Source organism: Chlamydomonas reinhardtii, chromosome 6, assembly GCF_000002595.2.
Source record: "Chlamydomonas reinhardtii strain CC-503 cw92 mt+ chromosome 6, whole genome shotgun sequence".
Lineage (NCBI taxonomy): Eukaryota > Viridiplantae > Chlorophyta > Chlorophyceae > Chlamydomonadales > Chlamydomonadaceae > Chlamydomonas > Chlamydomonas reinhardtii.
This window is the reverse complement of record NC_057009.1, coordinates 7,408,405-7,425,444: the sequence shown is the minus strand read 5'-3', so window position 1 is coordinate 7,425,444 and position 17,040 is coordinate 7,408,405. Positions and strand designations below refer to the sequence as shown.

Below are 17,040 nucleotides of genomic sequence, written 5' to 3'. Positions count from 1 at the left end.
ACCAGCTGCTGCCCGCGACTCAGAAAGTGGATCCTGCAGAAAAAGTCAAGTCAGCAACCACCGGCACTTTATCGGTGGCTCGTTCTGGCCTTTCTCTTTCTTCCTGTCTTGCGTCAATCCGCCAGCACGAATGCGCTGCCAACTATCGCAGCGGAGTAGTCGCGTGCAAGCCCGGCCGGCGCCGACCGCGGCGCCGTGGCGTCCGGCGCTCAAGTTGAGGAGGGCCTCCACTGAAGTTCGCATCGCCCAGATTGACCGGCCAGTAAGTTTGGCTGAGAACCTAGTTGACTTAACGCGACTAGAACTACGGCCCAATCCTCTGGCTTGCGGCTTTACAACAGGCCGATGCATCGTTCGAACGACGCGCGGAGTCCTCGCCGGGGGCGACGACCGCCGCTGAGCTGGAGCGCTTGGTAGAGGCTACAATATCCGAGGAGGGAGGTGTGCAGACGCTGACCGATATGTGAGTGCCGGCATGTCGGGAGCGCGACAGTCGACCGGTTGCTTGCACGGGCCCGGCGCCAAGGCCCACGTTCTTGTAATACGCGCTGTTATGTCGAGCCATAGCACCTGTGAATGCGCCTGCTGCTCAAAGCTGCAGCCCGCGAACAGTCGCCTGTGGCCTGCCTGGCCTCGGCAAGCGGTCCCGGCTGCATGCGTCGCTGCCTCGCCCTACTTCACGTCGCCGCTTCCCTCATCTCTCCCCCTTCCTTGCAATCCCCACAGCTGGCGGCGTAATGCGGTCACTTACGGCGACAAGCTGGCTGTGCGCGACCCACATCACGAGGGTAGCCCTGAGATGACCTTTAGGTGCGCCCCCGGGGCCAGGGTGGGTAGCGTGGAGTAGCAGAATCAGGATGACAACTGCGTGCTTGCTGACTTGCGGCTGCAGCACCTGTGATCGGTGACATACATCACACCACCAGCACAGATCCGTACGTTCTCGCCTGTTCTGACGCTTACCAGTCTCACGTACACCTGTGGGCGGTCCGACCACCAACCCCACCACCCCAGTGATCCCACCCGCCTCTACCTCCGACGCCCCCCCCCCTATACACACACACAGTCAGCTGTACGAGGCGATGCAGGACTTTGCGGCGGGGCTGTCGGGGCTGGGGCTGCAGCCTCAGGACCGGGTGGGTGCTTTTCCGATTGCCTTGAAAATAGAATGCGCGCACCCCTCCGCACCACTCCATTCCTTCATTGCCACTTCCAACTGTGCTACCACCATTACAACCACAATTGTAACCACCACCGCCACCAGCAAGGGGCCTCGCTGCCCACTGCTTCCTCAAACACCATCACCACCACCAGCGCTGTCCCTCACCACCACCACCACCACCACCACCACCACCACCACCGTCTCCGCCTCCTCCACCGCAGGTGGCCCTGTTCAGCGAGAACTCCAGTCGCTGGCTGGTGGCGGACGGCGCCGTCATGGCGGCGGGCGGCGTGGACGTGGTGCGCGGCGCCACCGCGCCGCCCGAGGAGCTGCTGTTCATCGGCCAGCACAGCGGCGCGGCGGGGCTGGTGGTGCAGGACGGGGCGGCGCTGGCGCGGCTGGTGGCGGCGGCGGCGGAGCACGAGCGGGCGGAGGTGGGCGGGAGGAGCGACGTGGGTGGAGCGGGGACGGGGTGAGGGCCGTTCATGTGGAGAACGAAAGTCATAAAATCACCGGGGTGGAGATTGGGGTGGGCGGGATGGGTGGTGCTGAGAGGGCGGTGGTGGTGAGGCCTGGGACTGTGAGGGGACAAGGGGTGGATCATTCCCAGCGCTCGGGATAGATGCCAGCCATGGCGCACGGAGCCACAACAGCCGCTCATTGCTCGTTGCCATTTAACCGAAAGCGACACCGCTGCGACCCACACCTTCACCCACACAGGAGGTCAACCCGCTTCACGACCTGCGCTTTATCGTGGTGCTGTGGGGCGAGCCGCTCACAACCACCACCACCACCCCGGACAACAGCAGCAGCAGTAGCAGCAGCAGCAGCAGCAGCAGCAGCAGTAGTGGCACCGCCGTGCCGCCGCGCTGTCCTGTGCTGAGCTACAGCCAGGTCCTGGGCGCGGGCGCGGCGGCTCGGGCGGCGGGGCGCTGGCAGCCGGCGGCCGTGTCGCCCGCCGACCTGGCCACACTCGTGTACACGTCCGGCACCACCGGTGCGTAAATCACTGTCATGTGTGCACGTAAAAATTGTATGAGTGGAGTGGGATGCTCTGGCTGCAGTTGTAAATGGTGGTGGGGGTACCGATGGCGATGATGGCAATCCTCCGCTGGTTTTTGAGGGGCTGTTCCGGGGCCCGCTGGTGGCTGGTCCCCGCTGGGCACTGAGAACGCTCACCTGCTCACCAAGCCGCGCTGAAACAGACCGCGCACACACGCGCACGCACACACACACACACACACACACACACATACACACACATTGCATATGCGCATTCCATCTGCTGTCTTTGCGCGTGGCTGGAACCCTTGGTACTCTGTAACACACAAATACACACGTGCACATCGTATGTGGTGCAGGTCACCCCAAGGGTGTGATGCTGACGCACGCCAACCTGTGCTACCAGGTGGGTGAGGAGAAGGGACCGGTGGAAAGGCAGGAGGAGGTGTGACTCAGGGCGCGCTTTGCAACATAAGTGTAGCTTTCGCCATCGCCACTCTCCTTCCCCCCTGCCCCAGTCCCCCCACGCCTCCCCGCCCCTTCCCGCCCCCTTGTTGTGCCGCTGTCTTTGCAGGTCCGCAACCTCAGCCACTTCCTGCAGGTGCGCCCCGGAGACCGCGTGCTGAGCCTGCTGCCGCCCTGGCACATCTACGAGCGCACCTGCTCCTACTTTGTGCTCAGCAGCGGCGGACAGCAGGTGCGGGCGTGTGGTGGGGCGGCTGGTGGAACGGAGTGCCGGGCAGGTGGTACAGGCGTGGGGTACGGGGGCATAAGCGTACGGCGGGAAGAGGCCGGGAGGCGGGCCAAAAACGTATGTCGTCACTCTGGGCTGGGCTCGGGCATTGTACCCCCACCTTTCTCGCGCTCTGAGCGCTGGCTGGGTCTTGATGTAGTTGGGCTTGGCATAAACTGCGCACCCTCTCTGCCCCCCCCCTCCACACACACCAACCCCCCAACTCCTGTACCCCCACCCCCACTCCCACCCCCCACCCCATCTACACCCCCACCCCCCCATCCCCCAAGGTGTACACCAACATCCGGCGCCTGCGTGACGACCTGGTGGCCCACCCGCCCGACCACCTGGTGTGCGTGCCCCTGGTGCTCGACACGCTGCACGCCCGCGTCGTACAGAAGATCCAGGCGGGGCCGCGCCACCGCGCCGCCATCGCCACAGCGCTGCTGGCGGCTGGCGCCGCCTACGTGCGCGCGCGCCGCGTGGCGCAGGGGCTGTCGGTGCGGCACGCGCTGCCGTCCAAGGCGGCGGCGGAGACGGCGACGATGGGGCAGGAGGAGGGTGTGGAGGCGGGGGCGGCGGCGCAGCAGGAGGAGGGTGCGGGGGCGGGGGCGGGCGTGGTGTGGAGCCCGGTGGAGGTGGCGCGGCGCTGGGCGGTGCGGCTGGGTGCGGCGCTGCTGACGGCACTGCTGGCGCCGCTGCAGGCGCTGGCGTCCGTGCTGGTGTACCGCAAGGTGAGGTGCGGGTGATGTGGAGGTGTATGGCTTGAGACTGGTCTGGAGACTGGGCAAGTGGGCGGGGGTGGCGCGTGTTGGTGTGGGTGCGGGTGGGCTTGAGCGTGAGCATGATACCGGCCTCTGCGGCTTCCGTCACGCGCAGACACTTCCTAACAATGCCACTCGCCACGCCCACGCCCACACTTCATACCCATACTCTTATCCATACCCAAAACTCAACACCCCTGCACTCCACTGCTTAACGCTCCACAGGTCCGCGAGGCCCTGGGCGTGCGGCGCACCGTCATCAGCGGCGGCGGCTCGCTGGCGGCGCACCTGGACGACTTCTACGAGGCGCTGGGGCTGCAGGTGCTCAACGGCTGGGGGCTGTCGGAGACGGCGCCCGTGCTGGCGTGCCGCCGCGCGGTGGAGGGGCAGGTGCGGCACCGCGGCGGCCGTTGTAAGCAAACATACGCGGGCCCCTTCTGACCCCGCCCTGCACCAACACCCCAAACCTTCCGCACTCTCCCGCAAGTCCGCAACTCCACCTCCTTCCCACACTTCCCGCACCCCCACCACCCCGCGACTGTTTCCTTACGGGATTGGTTCAGAGTTAACCCCACCACCCCTCCCGCACCACCCCTATCCCACAGAACATCCGCGGCAGTGTGGGTGTGCCCACCCCCGGCACGCAGCTGCGGGTGGTGGACCCCGAGTCCCTGGCGCCGCTGCCGGCGGGGCGGCAGGGGCTGGTGCTGGCGCGCGGCCCGGGGGTCATGCCCGGCTACTGGCAAGACCCGGCCGCCAGTGCCAAGGCGTTCCGGGCCGGAGGCGGCTGGTTTGACACGGGTGCGTGCGTGTGCTGTCTTGTGTGTTCGTATGTTGTTGTGTAGAAGGAAGCCACACAAAAGGGGATGTGTCGACACTGTGTTCGGAAAAGCACGGCGGGCATGCGAATGGCCGACTGCGATCGGGCTGTGCGTGACTGAGAGCTTGACGGCTCGTGATCCTTCCCATGTGTCGCTGCGGCACGGATCGGTGCATCTCCTGTGCCGCCCCTCTCCCCTCCCCCCGTGTGTGTGTAACCCCCCCCCTGTGCCGCCCCTCTTCTCCCATGTGTGCAGGTGACCTGGGCTGGGTGGCGCCGGAGGGTGTGCCCGCGTCCAACTGCGCCGGACACCTGGTGCTCACGGGGCGCGCCAAGGTGAGGGGGGAGGTAGCCCCCCATGAGGTCCGTGAGGGGAGGGGTAGAGTGAGTGGCCTCAGCGGGTGGGGATACCCGCCCCCAGCCCGCCTCTTCACCCACATCCACGCACCCCATCCCTCATCGAAGCCGACATGGGTTTTGGGTCGTGGTCAGGTTTGGTAAGGACCGGAACCCCAACTTCGCAAACCCCCTCTTTTGCATTGGGTTCGGTTGGGTTTGGGCTGTATCAACAACCCCCTCCACACCTACCTCCCAACCTGCTCCCCCACGTGCCTCACCCCCACCGCCCAACCCATCCACCACCACGCACCCACCCACATGCCTCCCCACCCGACCCCGCCCTGCCCCGCCTGACCACCCACCCCTCCCCCACCCCCAACCCCGTCAGGACACGCTGGTCCTGAGCTCGGGCAAGAACGTGGAGCCGCAGCCCGTGGAGGACGCAGTGGCCGCCAGCCCGCTGATCAAGTTCGTGGTGCTGGTGGGGCAGGTGAGGGCCGGGCGCGGGCGGGGGCGGAGGCGGGGGGGGGGCCGGGCGAGGAAGGAAGCGTGCGTGAGTGAGGGACGGGTGCGTGGGGGAGTGGCGTGTGTGAGGGTGTGCGGGGACGGGCTGTGGGACTGCTACACCCTGCCCAGTCCCCTGCGTCACACACGAAAGCGCTACTGAAGACCGAGCCTTGCATCATCGCGCGCACACGCACCCACGCACGCACTACCCCCCGCACCACTCATCCACACACACGCGCAGGACAAGCGCGAGCTAGGCGCGCTGGTGTGGCCTGATGAGGACGCGGTGGCGGCGGTGCCGGAGCTGGCGGCGCTGAGTGCGGCGGCGCTGGAGGACCGGCTGATGGCCGAGGTCACACGGTGAGTGCGTTGGCGGGAGGCGTGTGTCTTCCTGTGTTCGTAGGGGCCGCGGGGGCGCGGGGGCCGGGGGGCCATGTGTGGAGATGCGGATGCCCGCGTGGGGTGGAGGCTGCGCCGGGTTGCCTATTCAAGTCTTCGTTCCTCCCACGCACTGTGCTGTGCACGCCGCCTGCCGCGCACCCTGCATCTCCGGCTTGCCCACCTCCCGTCGGAGTCCGAGAGTCGCGCCGAGTCGCTTCGAATGCATTCCACACCAGCCCCCGCCCGCCTGGACACACCCGCACACAGCCACGCACACCGGGGCTATACCGTGAACGACACGGCTTCCCATGCTGCTGATCCGACACGCGCGCGCGCCCGCACGCACAGGCTCAACTCGGGCCGGCCCGACTACCACCCCTTTGACCACGTGGCGCACATCGCGGTGCTGCGCACGCCGCTCAGCCCCGACGACGGCACGCTGACCCGCACGCTCAAGCCGCGCCGCGCCCAGATCGCCCAGCGCTATGAGCGCGAGCTGACGCAGCTGCTGGGCCGACTGCGCGGCTGAGGCCGCCCCCCACCTCCGGGACGGGGCCCTGGTTGGGGCCCGGGATGTGGGACCCGAGATGAGGGCCCCTGATGGGGGAGGGCAGGGGGCTCAGGGTCGGGTCCTGGCTCAACACCTCTTGCCGGCCCTGGCCCTGAGGCCCCTGGCTGGGGTCCAGGTTGAGGGTGCTGGCTTGGGCTCAAGCCATAGGGGCAGGGGAGAGGCAGGGAGGTGAGGTGGTGATGTGATTTGTGTGAGGCGGGCGAGGGCGACGTGTGGGCTCTGTAAGGGCAGGGATGTCGGCTTGGGTGGTCGAGACGCGAAGCCGGCGGGCAGGGCAAAGTGGAGCGTGGCGTGTATGGAGCGTGCATGTTCGTGACATAAGGTGTATAGGGGTATGAACGGACATGTGTACCGCATGTCCGTACGTGTGGTGAGCGTGGTGTGTGTTCGTATGGAACGTACTTGGCCTCGGCGCCTTGCCGTGTGCTCGTCTTGTACATGTCTCGAAATAAGGAACGTTGTTCGAAACGGAACAAGAGCTAATCTTGGTCGTTGGTATGTGCCTGCGCTATTTACGGATATATGCCCCGGTGGATGTATTGAAATCCCCGGCAGTAGAGGTAGTGTGGCTGTAGGGTCGTCCGTGCAATTGCGGAATGTCTTGAGCGTTGTGTGCGTGTGCTCCTTTTGTTTATCCTCGCGTCAATGAGATCCCCCTCATACGGTATCCTGTCACCTCATGAGCCTTACCCATGTGTTGCCATTGGCTGTGATGGCAATAGTATGGAAGGAGTACGGTATGCCTAACACCTATGTATGCCAAAGGGGCTATGGTTGTACCCACGGTGCGGCGTCTATTGCACGAGAGATCCATTGGCGTCGCCCTGCGGATGCAGGCAGCTGCATGAGTGGAGTGTCACTATCACTTTTGTCGCGTATGTGGTAGCTTGTGCCCCAGTCGGAGAGTGGGTGGTTGTTAGGGTGTACCACTGCAGTGGGTATCCATTAGGGGTGTCCAGGGGCTGGCCGACGTCGCTTGCCCAAGTTGCCGTCCCCAAGCCCTCCCCGAGAGCCTGAGTGCGCCGTCAGAGGGCTGCTTTCAGCGCACGGATAAGGGCACGGAAGCGCGCCGGTGCAGTGAAGTGCGTCGTCTTGTCGTTTGTAACACATTGTTGCACATCCAACACCGTGCCGGGCCTGCATGGCTCGTGTGATCCATATGCCACACGCAGCACACGGCTCTGCCACAGGTGCCCACAGCACCTCCGCTCCGCGCCTGCTCCGCCCCACCCATACACACCGCCGCGGTCTCACCGCCGTGCATCGACCGCCTAGGACAGTCGCACGCCACGGCACCATCGTCATGCCAGCCACTCAGCAGCCCCCGCCCACGCGCACTGACACAGGCACTCACGTGCAGTCGCTCCTGGCCCGAGAACGCCCCACGCCACCGGTGTAGCAGTCACGCAACTCCGCAGCCGGCGTGTGTGCAGCCCATATGTCCCCTCGCTTCCCTTCCCACCATGCGCCAATGAACCATCCAAGCGCAGGCTCCTCACGCCGCTGCCGATGGAGTCCCAGCAGCATGTGGCCAAAAGCCTGCTGCCGCCTGTGCATTTCGCCCCACCTGACACACAGGGCTGGCCAACGCAACTGCTGCAGGTACGCCCAGAGCAGATCCCCGCCACTAGTACCATGCCGCCTAGGCGCCTGCAATGCCTCGTCACGTACTGCTCAGGGCCAAGCTCAGGGCCTCCCAGCCTCATCCTTGCTTACAGGCCCCGCACCGCGGCAAGGCCCCTGCCGTCTGTGTCCATCACATTGACGCTGCGACACATGCTCTTGCCCAAGTAGTGACAATCAGCAAACGCGCTGCCCGCTGCGTGGACTACACGTGACCAGGCGAGCAACTGCCTGCTGCTGCACATCCACCCAAACAAGTCAATACACACGATGCAGTAGCCGTGTTGGCTGTCTGCCATCCTGGCGCAGGCGGCAGGCACCGTGCACAGCCATAGCCATACTGGGTCAGCCAACCGCTTGCCAACAGGCCCTGCCGCCCCTGCCTCGCAGTCTTTCATGGTTGTGCCGCTGTGCGGCAAGATGCGCTCATTCGTTTGCAGTTGTTGACAGGACCGGCATGTCCGCCCTCACCCAAATATGAGCTTGACGAGAATGACCAGTGCGTTGATGGGCACCAGCACACCTGCGCATGTTGTGCATTAGCAGTTGGTTGGAGGCATGGAGCGGGTGGCTGGATAGGAGCAGGGGCCCAGCCCAGGCGGGTGCTGCACCCAACCGCGTGCCTGCGTGTCCCTGACCCTCCTCCCACCTCCACACCCCACCTCTGAAGTAGTGCACCGCGTGTATGCCGCCGATTACTGACATCTTCAACGAGTTGGACTCCCGCATTTGCGAAAAGCCGAATCCCCCTGCGTGCAATTGTAGCACGGGCGTCAATTCCCCGCAGCACAGGACCTGCCGATCGAAGGCGAGAACGCCGATACTCACGCTTCTCCAGGAAGCGCTCGTTATTGAGGATTGCGACGCCATTAATCACTAGTAGCCCAGCCTGTTAACAATGCAAGGCCAGCGGCGAAGGCACAGTTCAGTCGCTCTCGACAGCTCGCTGCAGAAGCCTCTCTTGTAACAAAGTTGATTGCTCACTTGTAGCAGCGTCCATAAAGTCATTGCGTCTGCCTGCCAGACGGCCGGTCAGAAAGCAGGAAATGCACGGAACTAGCTAGGCTTCGCTCAGCAAGCCCTTGAGCCTCTGCGCCTGAGTGTTTACTAGGGGTGAATGTGCTGAAGTAATGTTTGCAACATAGTCCAGCAGCAGAGCGAGAACTCCTGAACTCGTGCGCAACATGCCCATCCCCTGCGCCAACGCCCTTTCTCCCTAGAGCCCCCGTTCCTCCTCGCTGTCTCGACGATTGCAGGTCGAGAGCTTCGCCGTGAGAAAGTAGCAGTCTGGTTGCGCTACGGCGTCGCGGGCAGGAGAACCAAAGGCACCAAGCAGACGCAGTTAGTCGCAGTTGCAGCCCACCCCTGTGCGTGGCGTGGCAAATGGCAAGGCAGGTGCAGGTGGCAGTGTCCTTCATTCAGTCTCCATCCTTAACTGCCGGCTCGCATATGCGCAAGAGCAGGGCTCCTAGCAGTGAGAGTTTTGGCGCAGGCAAGGGCTCTGGCCTTGGCTCGGGCTTTGGCCCACGGTTCGGCTCCCACCATCGCGCTTACGCCAGCTCCGTATATCCGCCTGTGCTTGAGCGCACAGGTGCTGCGCAGGTATCGTTGCTATACACTTGCACAAATTACCTTTGGTGACAGGCCGCGGAAGCCTGCAACTCAAGCCAAGTCGACCATTGTCGCTCAACACAATGTTTTGCACGGTGCTGACGCTGCTCGCCTTGTCGAGCCCGCTCTGCATTAAGGATGATGGACCGCCCGAGTTCTGCCACGACCTTGACTGCCCCAAATACACCGTGAAGGACTTGTCGCTTGGCCCCGATGTGGAGCTGCGTTCGTATGAGGCAGGCGAGTCTTACAGTTAATTGTGCGTATCCGACGTGGGAGGCACAGGGAGGCGCAGGGCTGCGACAGAAAGGGCAGGTTGCGTGCACGCCAAGCGTGCTGCACGCCTGCGGGGCCGGGCGTCACGTCAGTCGTCGGATGCCTGCATCGCTGCAGTCGACTGATGGTGAAGTACATGACCTGTGCATGTATGTTGTGGGCCTAGGCTCGGTTTCAACCGCTGAACGCGACGGATGCCGACCCATCCTGGAGCCGTGCCTTCGACGCTTTGTGTCGCCTGCAAACATGCTCGCGGCGCTGTGATTGCAGGCGTATGGGTGTCCACTAACGTCCAGGGGGTGCACTACGACAAGGCCGTCGGCACGGGCTTCATGGTGGGTTTGGCCTTACGTGTCAAGTTGCCCTTCCCACAGCAAGTAGCGGTCAGAGCAGCGGGCGATAGCTGCTGTTGTGGAGCAGAGCTGCTGACATTCGGGCGTGGCAGCGGGTGTTGAGCGGTCGGCCCAGTGCGCCAGCAGGACATACGCTTGTGCGACACCATGGGGGCTATGTACGAAACCCAGTTAGTGGGGCAACCGCCCGCTAACCACCCTCCCACGCCAGCCGGACTCGCTCGTTATCTTACGCTAGTGCTTGGCCCCTACACTCGCCAACTGCGCCTTACTTGTTCCCGCGCACCCGCACCTGCACCCACACCCGCAGCGCCTGTTCGCATACATCAGTGGCGCCAACGAGGACATGAAGAAGGTGAGAGCCAAGCAGGGGTGTGGCGGGGCTAGGGAGATGGGGTGCGTTGGGTTAGGCCGCGGCTACGGTTGGTGGGTCGGGGTGAGGCGCGGGCATGGGAGGCTGCATGCAGTGCAGGGTGGGGACCAGGGGCGCCTGACCGGGGGCTGCGCTCTCCCCACCGCAGGCAGGTCGGCTCTGCCACCTGCTGCCCCTGTCACCCTGACCACTTAGCGCTGCATCCGACCTCCCACCTCCTTCCCCGCTGTCCCCTCCTGCCTGCTTGTGCTCCACAGATCCCCATGACTGCCCCTGTGCGCGTGGAGCTCACCCCCGGCCAGGTGAGTGGGCAGGAGTGCACATGGCTGTACAGCAAAGATATCGCCACGTCACTGCGAGTGCGAGCTCCATGCCGGCCGGCGGCTGAATGCTAATGAGGAACGACGCCCGCGATGAGTTGACCCCACCACCCGTCTCGCCTTTCCCTCCCTACGCATCTCACCTGCTGCCCTCGGTCTCATTCACGCCCCCGTTTACGCCGTCGTGCACGCCCTGCGTTTCCCCCACCCAATCACTCCCGCACCTGCAGGGCCCATTCTGCGAGGACCACTTCAAGGTGTCGTTCTTCGTGCCCTTCGACATGCAGGTGCGGGGAGGGGGGGGGCCCGGTGTGGTTCTGTGTGGATGTTGATAGGTCGGCATGCGCGCCAACATGCACATACACTCATACGCCATGTATTGCGCTCCCTTGTACTCTTTTGAGACGTACACACATGCACCCACACGCGCACAGGAGTCCGGCCCGCCCGCCCCCGTGGACAGCACCTTGTTCGTGGACCCCGCCGCCGCCACTGACTACTACGTGCTGTCGTACCCCGGCCGTACGAACGAGAAGGAGATCATCGAGAAGGCCACCAGCCTCGTGCAGGCGCTGGACGAGCAGAAGCTTCCGTACGACTTCTCGTCCTTTTTTGCGGCCGGGTACGACAGCCCCTTCCGCATCTTCAACCGCCACAACGAGGTGTGGGTGGCGGCGGGCGCGCAGCCCGCGGCGGTGGCGGCAGAGGCGGCAAAGTAGCTGTATGCTTAGCGGAGGTGACGATTTGGACGTGCTGGCTGTGTTGGCTGTGTTGGCTGTGTAGCTGGCTATGCGCGAGCTGTAGTTGTGGTTGAGTAAGGAGTGGAGTCGTATGTAGTGACGGTTGAGTATGTGGTGCGACCTGTGCGTACGGCGCTGAGCGAGCAAGGCCGCGCCAGGTCACTGCCCGCCGGGTGTAACGGACGACGAAGGTAGGCGACGTGACAAAGCAGGGAAGCAAGTAAGGCCGTGGCGGCCAGTCAGCCAGGGGAGGTGGCGGCTACCGCCGAGGTGCTGCTTTATCTGTACTCCTGGACTGGAGCTGACCCCTCGCCTTCCGCATTGTCGCAAGCCGTTGTCGGCACGTGTCTTTCACTGGCAGCCATCGGCAGCGGCAGCGCTTAGTGGGGCACTCACCACTGTGAGACTTGGGCTTGTGTGAACTTCGGCCCCCGGTGGCAGCCCGGCAGCCCCGGTGCAAAGCCTCGCCTGTCGCACACGCCTACTGATGTGGTCTCGCCGGTGATATGGCTGAGAAGCAGGCTCCAAATCCCCGCGCCCCTGCTGAGGACGCATAATAACACGGCAACATCCTAGAGGCTGAAGGAGTGAAGTATGGAACGGCGCAGGGAGCACGCACGAATTGAGCAATCCAATCCGAGCCGCCCCGAGCCTGGGAGGCATATGCCCGTGGGCCCTCCGCAAGAGGAGCTAGCGCCCGCTGATCCCGAGTTGGATGACCCATCTTGCCATCGCGCCCATAGAAGCGCACATTGCAGGCACCGTGGCACCGTGCTTGCATCCGGCGTGTTTCTTGTTTACTGCCTCGCACAGTCGCGCACACGGTCAGTCCCTCTGTCCCTTTCGCCCCCATTCCCCCACCTACCCTGTCGACTCCTAGCACCGCAGTCGCTACCCGAGTGCGTCAACGGTCATGCGACCGTAACCTAAGCTTCGGGGCCCTGCCGTAGCACCACACCCAGGCTTGCAAATTACATTGCAACACATTCACGCCCTCATTCCACTAGACACCACGTCCAGCGCCATGCCCCGGACCTTCCAGCCGAATCCTCCTGCCCATGCGCCCGCCTGCTCACCCTGTCCTCCCTCCGCCCCACACTACCAGATGCTGCCTGCCGGCTCCACAGCCGCCGCCGCTACTCCACTGCCCTACAGCCGCCACCTGTACCCTTTGCCCAGCTTCCACACAGCTACCTCTCCCCCTATAGCCCCTGTGCACGCCTGCTGAGCGGCCACACGGAGGGCACTCCCGGCTGAGCTGCCGGCGCTTCTGCCGCTTCTGGCGTGACCAAGGCAGCACACCGACAGGGCTCTCCTGGCACTCCAAATGCGGCATGTGTGTATCCCCCCTGCTGCCGCCTCCGCCTCCTGCTGCTCCTGCTGCTCAGTTGCAGTCCACCTTGAGGAAGGGCCCGGGCGTGAGGTCGTCCACCAGGCCCACCTCCCGGAACTGGCGAACAATGGCGGGCGGCACCGTGTAGTCGCCCTTGCCGCGGATGATCTCGTCAATCAGGCCCTCCAGCTGCACAGGCGAGCGGGCAGGCGGTGTGTACGGCAGTGACGGTGTGTACAGCAGTGGCGGTGTGTACGGGAACAGGTATGTATGTGTGTATTTACGGAAGTGAGCGAGTGTGTATTATGTGTACGAGCACGACGTCCCGCCTTTCCACATTTAGGTCACAGCTGCCAGCCTGCCTCACACGCCCCCCGCACCACATGCAGCAAATCCCCCCCTGCAAAGCGCAGACCCCCTCCTCCCGCCCTCCTTCCGCCGCGCTCCCGCCGCCCTCCCGCCCTCCCCTCCCCCCTACCCCCCACCTTGGCCTGCTCGGGCGTCATGAAGTGGTCACGGCAGGTGGCCTGCTCAATCTGGTCCTGGTTCATGCCGGTGAACTTCATGTAGTAGCGCGAGAAGATCTGTGCGGGGCGTGTGGGAGAGGGGCGTCCCATTCTAAGCCAAGGGGGAGGGGTGGCAGCAGCATCGGCGTCGGTGAGATGTTGGGAATGCAATGTGCAAGGTCGTATCATTTCTTTGCGCCTGCCAAGCAGAAAAGTGCGCTGCAGTAAGGATTAGCGCACTTTTATGCTCGGCAATGCTTGAACACTCGCCAATACAGTGCCTTCGCCTGTTTGAGCACACCGCCAGCCTACAGCCTCCCAGGCCCCCGCCCCCGCCCCCCGCCAACCTGCCTCCACCTCCTCCGCCTCCCGCCCGGCTGCCCGCCTCTGCTCCTCAACCCAGCGCGCCCGCCAGCCCCCCACCTGGTACAGTGCGTTGAGCTCCTCCACTGTGGCCTTGATCTGGTAGATGTCACCCTGGGAGCCGCCTGAGGGGCGAGGCGAGGCGGGAGGAGTGGGAGAGGGGAGGGGTTTGGGGATTGCTTGGTTGGGAAGCAGAAGAGCGTGGCCAGCGGTTGCAGCGAGGCAAGTCACTGCCGCTGACGGGTGAGGGGACGGAGAGGGAGTGGCGTGGCAGGACGGATGTGCGGGTGGTGGGGTGCATGGGCGGCGAGGAGCTGGTGGCAGCAGGGGTACAGCACGCGTGTGTGTGAGCGCGCGCGCGCGCCATCGGCCGTAAGTGGGGCTTTCGTACTGGCTCTTCACTACTGCACTGACGGAGCCGCGGGGACAGCGCAGCGGCGTGTGTGCAGCCACGCATCCGCCCGGCCCTTGCCCATGCAGCAATCCACGCCCCACATCCCCCCCTCCCGCCATGTCGCTAGCGCCCCTGGCTCCCGGCCGTGGCCAGGCGGCCCCATCAGTCCCCACCTGCACGCGCTTCCCGCCCCCACCCGCTCCCATTCCTGTCCCTTTTCTGCCGCAGCTAGGAAACAACACAATCTCCAGCAGTAGCCTCGTGTCCATGGCCCCGGGGTCCAGCTCCCTCCCGGCCCCCAGCTCCTTTACTCACCCATGGGCTGCGTCATCATGAGCCGCGTGTTCTTCATCGCGTAGCGCTTGCCCTTGGTCCCCGCAGCCTGCACAGGGCAGCGGCACGGCAGCAGCAGTAGCACGATGCGGGTCACGAGGAGGGTTCAAGAAGCGGTGGCGGTGGTGCCGGCTGCTCGGCGCTGCCGCAGCGGCTGTGCCGCGCACGCCACTGCCCCCGCTGCGCGCAGCCACCAAGGCGCGGGCTGCCGCACAGCCACTGCGCCACTTGAGCTGCTGACGGCCACCTGCAGCGCTCTGGCGGTGCCGGCGGCCGGCGGCGTCCGCCCCCCCCCCTCATCAGGCGCCGCCATGTGCGCCGCCACCCCGCAGCATCTGCTCCTGCGCTGGGGCGACGTCGCTGGCACGGCCAGGTGTGCGCGCCCTGCCGCCGCCTCAGCTCGCCGCTCTACCCTGCTGCTCCCTCCCCTGTAGTGTGCAGTTTTGACGCCCCCTCAGCACTATCGGCAGCAGCAATTTGCCGCCGCCGCCGCCTCTGCCCCAGCCGCCACAGACTCAGGGAACGCCCCAGCAGGCACTGCTGCCTGGCGCACCCCTCCGTCGCCGCTGCCGCCCTCGCCACGGCAGCAGCAGCGCCACCAGCGGCGGCAGCGGCAGCGCACTGGCGGCGGCGGCTCGTTCAACCCCGTGACCGCCGCAGATCCCAGTGCCCGTTCGAGTCAGCCAGTCCGATGGTGTTTGCCGAGGACTGGCATTTACCGCCGGCCCAGGTCCGCCGCTGCAGCCGCACATTCTCGGCCGCTACCGCTACAGCTTCTGGTGCTGTCTCCACAGCTGCTGCTGCTGCTGCTGCTGCTGCCGCTGCCACTACTGCACCGAGTGCGGCCTGCACCACCACTGGCTCAACCGCCGCTGCTGCTGCTGCTGCCGCCCTCCGCGAGCTTCCTCGCCGCGCTGTTGGCCCCTTCCCCCCGCTCCACAATTATACAGCTACTCCTCCCCTCCTTCCCCTTGCGCCAGCTTCCTGCCCCGCCCCGCCACCCATCTCCGCGACCCGCATACCTGACAACATTTTTTTACCTCTTTACCCTCACTCCCCCTTCGCTAGCTCAGTCTGGTTGGGTAAGCTGGGGCTAGTATTTGCAATGACCTCTCACTTCCTCCTCTGGCCCCCCTTTCCCGCAGCTCATGCTCACCACCACGAGGCTGGCGTAGCTGTAGCACGCCCCAAGCGCCACCGTCTGCACGTCCGGCTTGATGGACTGCATGGCATCCACCACACCCAGCACCGAGTACGGCTGGCCGCCTGCGTGAGAGGGGGAGTGCGTGTGCGTGTGGGGGAAGGTATCGCAGTGAGGGCAGGTGGCAAGGGCAGGCGTGCAGGTGCAGTATAGGCAGCAGTGGGATGGAGGGAGTTGGGTGTTGTGGGCTGTGGCCGCAGGTTCTAAGGCCGTAAGCTCGAGTGCGTGAATCAATAGCAGGGCGCAGCTGGACTGGAGACACATGAGTGTGCCTCTAGCACATGGCTGGCATCCCCGGCACACACCCGCGTTGCTTGAAACCCCATGCAGGTGTCCATGCTGCCCTATCACACGGCCTGCTGTGCCCGGCGCCCCCCCCTCCGTATCGAACCACCTTAACCCCTCCCATGCCCCTCACTGTCACCTGGCGAGTTGATGTATATCCGAATGTCCTCGTTCTCGTCCACCGCCTCCAGCGCCATGAGCGAGCCCACGATTTGCGTCGCCATCTGCGCGTCCCCCGGGCCCCCCACAAGGTCATGATGGTCCCCCGGCACCAATGGGCAGGGGAACTGCACTTCTGCTTGCCTTATCGTTGATGTAGCCGCCGATGAAGATGATGCGGTTCGAGAGCAGGTACCGGTACAGGTCCATTTCGATCTGAATGAAATTATCAAGCATAACGTCGATCAAAATTGCCCCATCCATGCAAAACTGCGTAGCACACGGCCACACGGACGCACCGCATCCTCGCCGTGGCCAATCTGGATATCGGGCGTCACCACGGGGCTGCGACGAATGCCACGAGCCTCCACATTGCGGCGGGACGACCTGGGAGAAAGGATCCGCGACCGGTGTGGGTTGGGGGCTGAGCCCTTGTGTGCAGGAGTGCACGCTGCGCAGAACTGCAAAAATGCTGTCGACCCTCACCGCGAGGAAGCGCCAAGTGATTGCCTGTTAACGAAGGGCTGGCGAGCAGGCACCGCGGGCACCCAAACGCTGCTTGAGGTGGAGGCACTGGCCACCGCGACCCTCCCGTGTTGGAGAAGAGTGGCCATTAAACTAAACTACAGTAAGATGTGAGGGTGGTAAAATTGAGCAAGGGTAGCGTGAAACCCCAGACGAGGGAAAACTTTCTATGTGCGGTGCAGTGTCGGGTCGCAAGACGCCCTTACAAGTCACCGATGGTCTAGGCAAGCATCGCAATAAGTCAGGCGCTTACTATCTTAGTGGGGCGTGGCCCCGCGCTGCATTGACGTGTTCGTGCCCAATTCCGGCCCCGAGTTTCGCGGCCTCCCCACTATGCACCATCCAAAATACTTATACACAATACAC

The 17,040-nt window shown here is 64.4% G+C and overlaps 4 protein-coding genes across 4 annotated transcripts; 2 read left to right on the top strand and 2 right to left on the bottom strand.

The window, feature by feature from the left end:
- Positions 1–7: 7 nt before the first annotated feature.
- CHLRE_06g299800v5 (uncharacterized protein) lies at positions 8–7,393 on the top strand. Its single transcript, XM_043063574.1, has 15 exons — positions 8–262; positions 342–463; positions 727–810; positions 1,067–1,136; positions 1,384–1,596; positions 1,883–2,159; positions 2,524–2,570; positions 2,739–2,861; positions 3,188–3,631; positions 3,887–4,051; positions 4,267–4,462; positions 4,738–4,817; positions 5,209–5,310; positions 5,569–5,687; positions 6,057–7,393. Exons 1-15 carry the CDS (start codon positions 131–133, stop codon positions 6,235–6,237), a joined length of 2,355 nt encoding a protein of 784 aa, XP_042924280.1. The 5' UTR covers positions 8–130; the 3' UTR covers positions 6,238–7,393.
- A 2-nt stretch (positions 7,394–7,395) lies between these two features.
- Positions 7,396–9,007, bottom strand: CHLRE_06g299750v5 (uncharacterized protein). Its single transcript, XM_001691388.2, has 4 exons — positions 8,887–9,007; positions 8,731–8,791; positions 8,565–8,651; positions 7,396–8,425 (listed from the first exon to the last, which is right to left on the bottom strand). The coding sequence occupies exons 1-4, from the start codon at positions 8,908–8,910 to the stop codon at positions 8,370–8,372; spliced, it is 228 nt and encodes a 75-aa protein (XP_001691440.1). The 5' UTR covers positions 8,911–9,007; the 3' UTR covers positions 7,396–8,369.
- A 360-nt stretch (positions 9,008–9,367) lies between these two features.
- Positions 9,368–12,213, top strand: CHLRE_06g299700v5 (uncharacterized protein). Its single transcript, XM_043063573.1, has 6 exons — positions 9,368–9,753; positions 10,060–10,124; positions 10,453–10,497; positions 10,773–10,817; positions 11,066–11,122; positions 11,270–12,213. The coding sequence occupies exons 1-6, from the start codon at positions 9,597–9,599 to the stop codon at positions 11,552–11,554; spliced, it is 654 nt and encodes a 217-aa protein (XP_042924279.1). The 5' UTR covers positions 9,368–9,596; the 3' UTR covers positions 11,555–12,213.
- Positions 12,214–12,296: 83 nt separating this feature from the next.
- On the bottom strand, positions 12,297–16,927 carry CHLRE_06g299650v5 (uncharacterized protein). Its single transcript, XM_001691389.2, has 9 exons — positions 16,636–16,927; positions 16,449–16,536; positions 16,294–16,365; positions 16,130–16,214; positions 15,661–15,770; positions 14,487–14,553; positions 13,838–13,902; positions 13,394–13,492; positions 12,297–13,097 (listed from the first exon to the last, which is right to left on the bottom strand). The coding sequence occupies exons 1-9, from the start codon at positions 16,761–16,763 to the stop codon at positions 12,960–12,962; spliced, it is 852 nt and encodes a 283-aa protein (XP_001691441.1). The 5' UTR covers positions 16,764–16,927; the 3' UTR covers positions 12,297–12,959.
- Between the last annotated feature and the right edge of the window lie 113 nt (positions 16,928–17,040).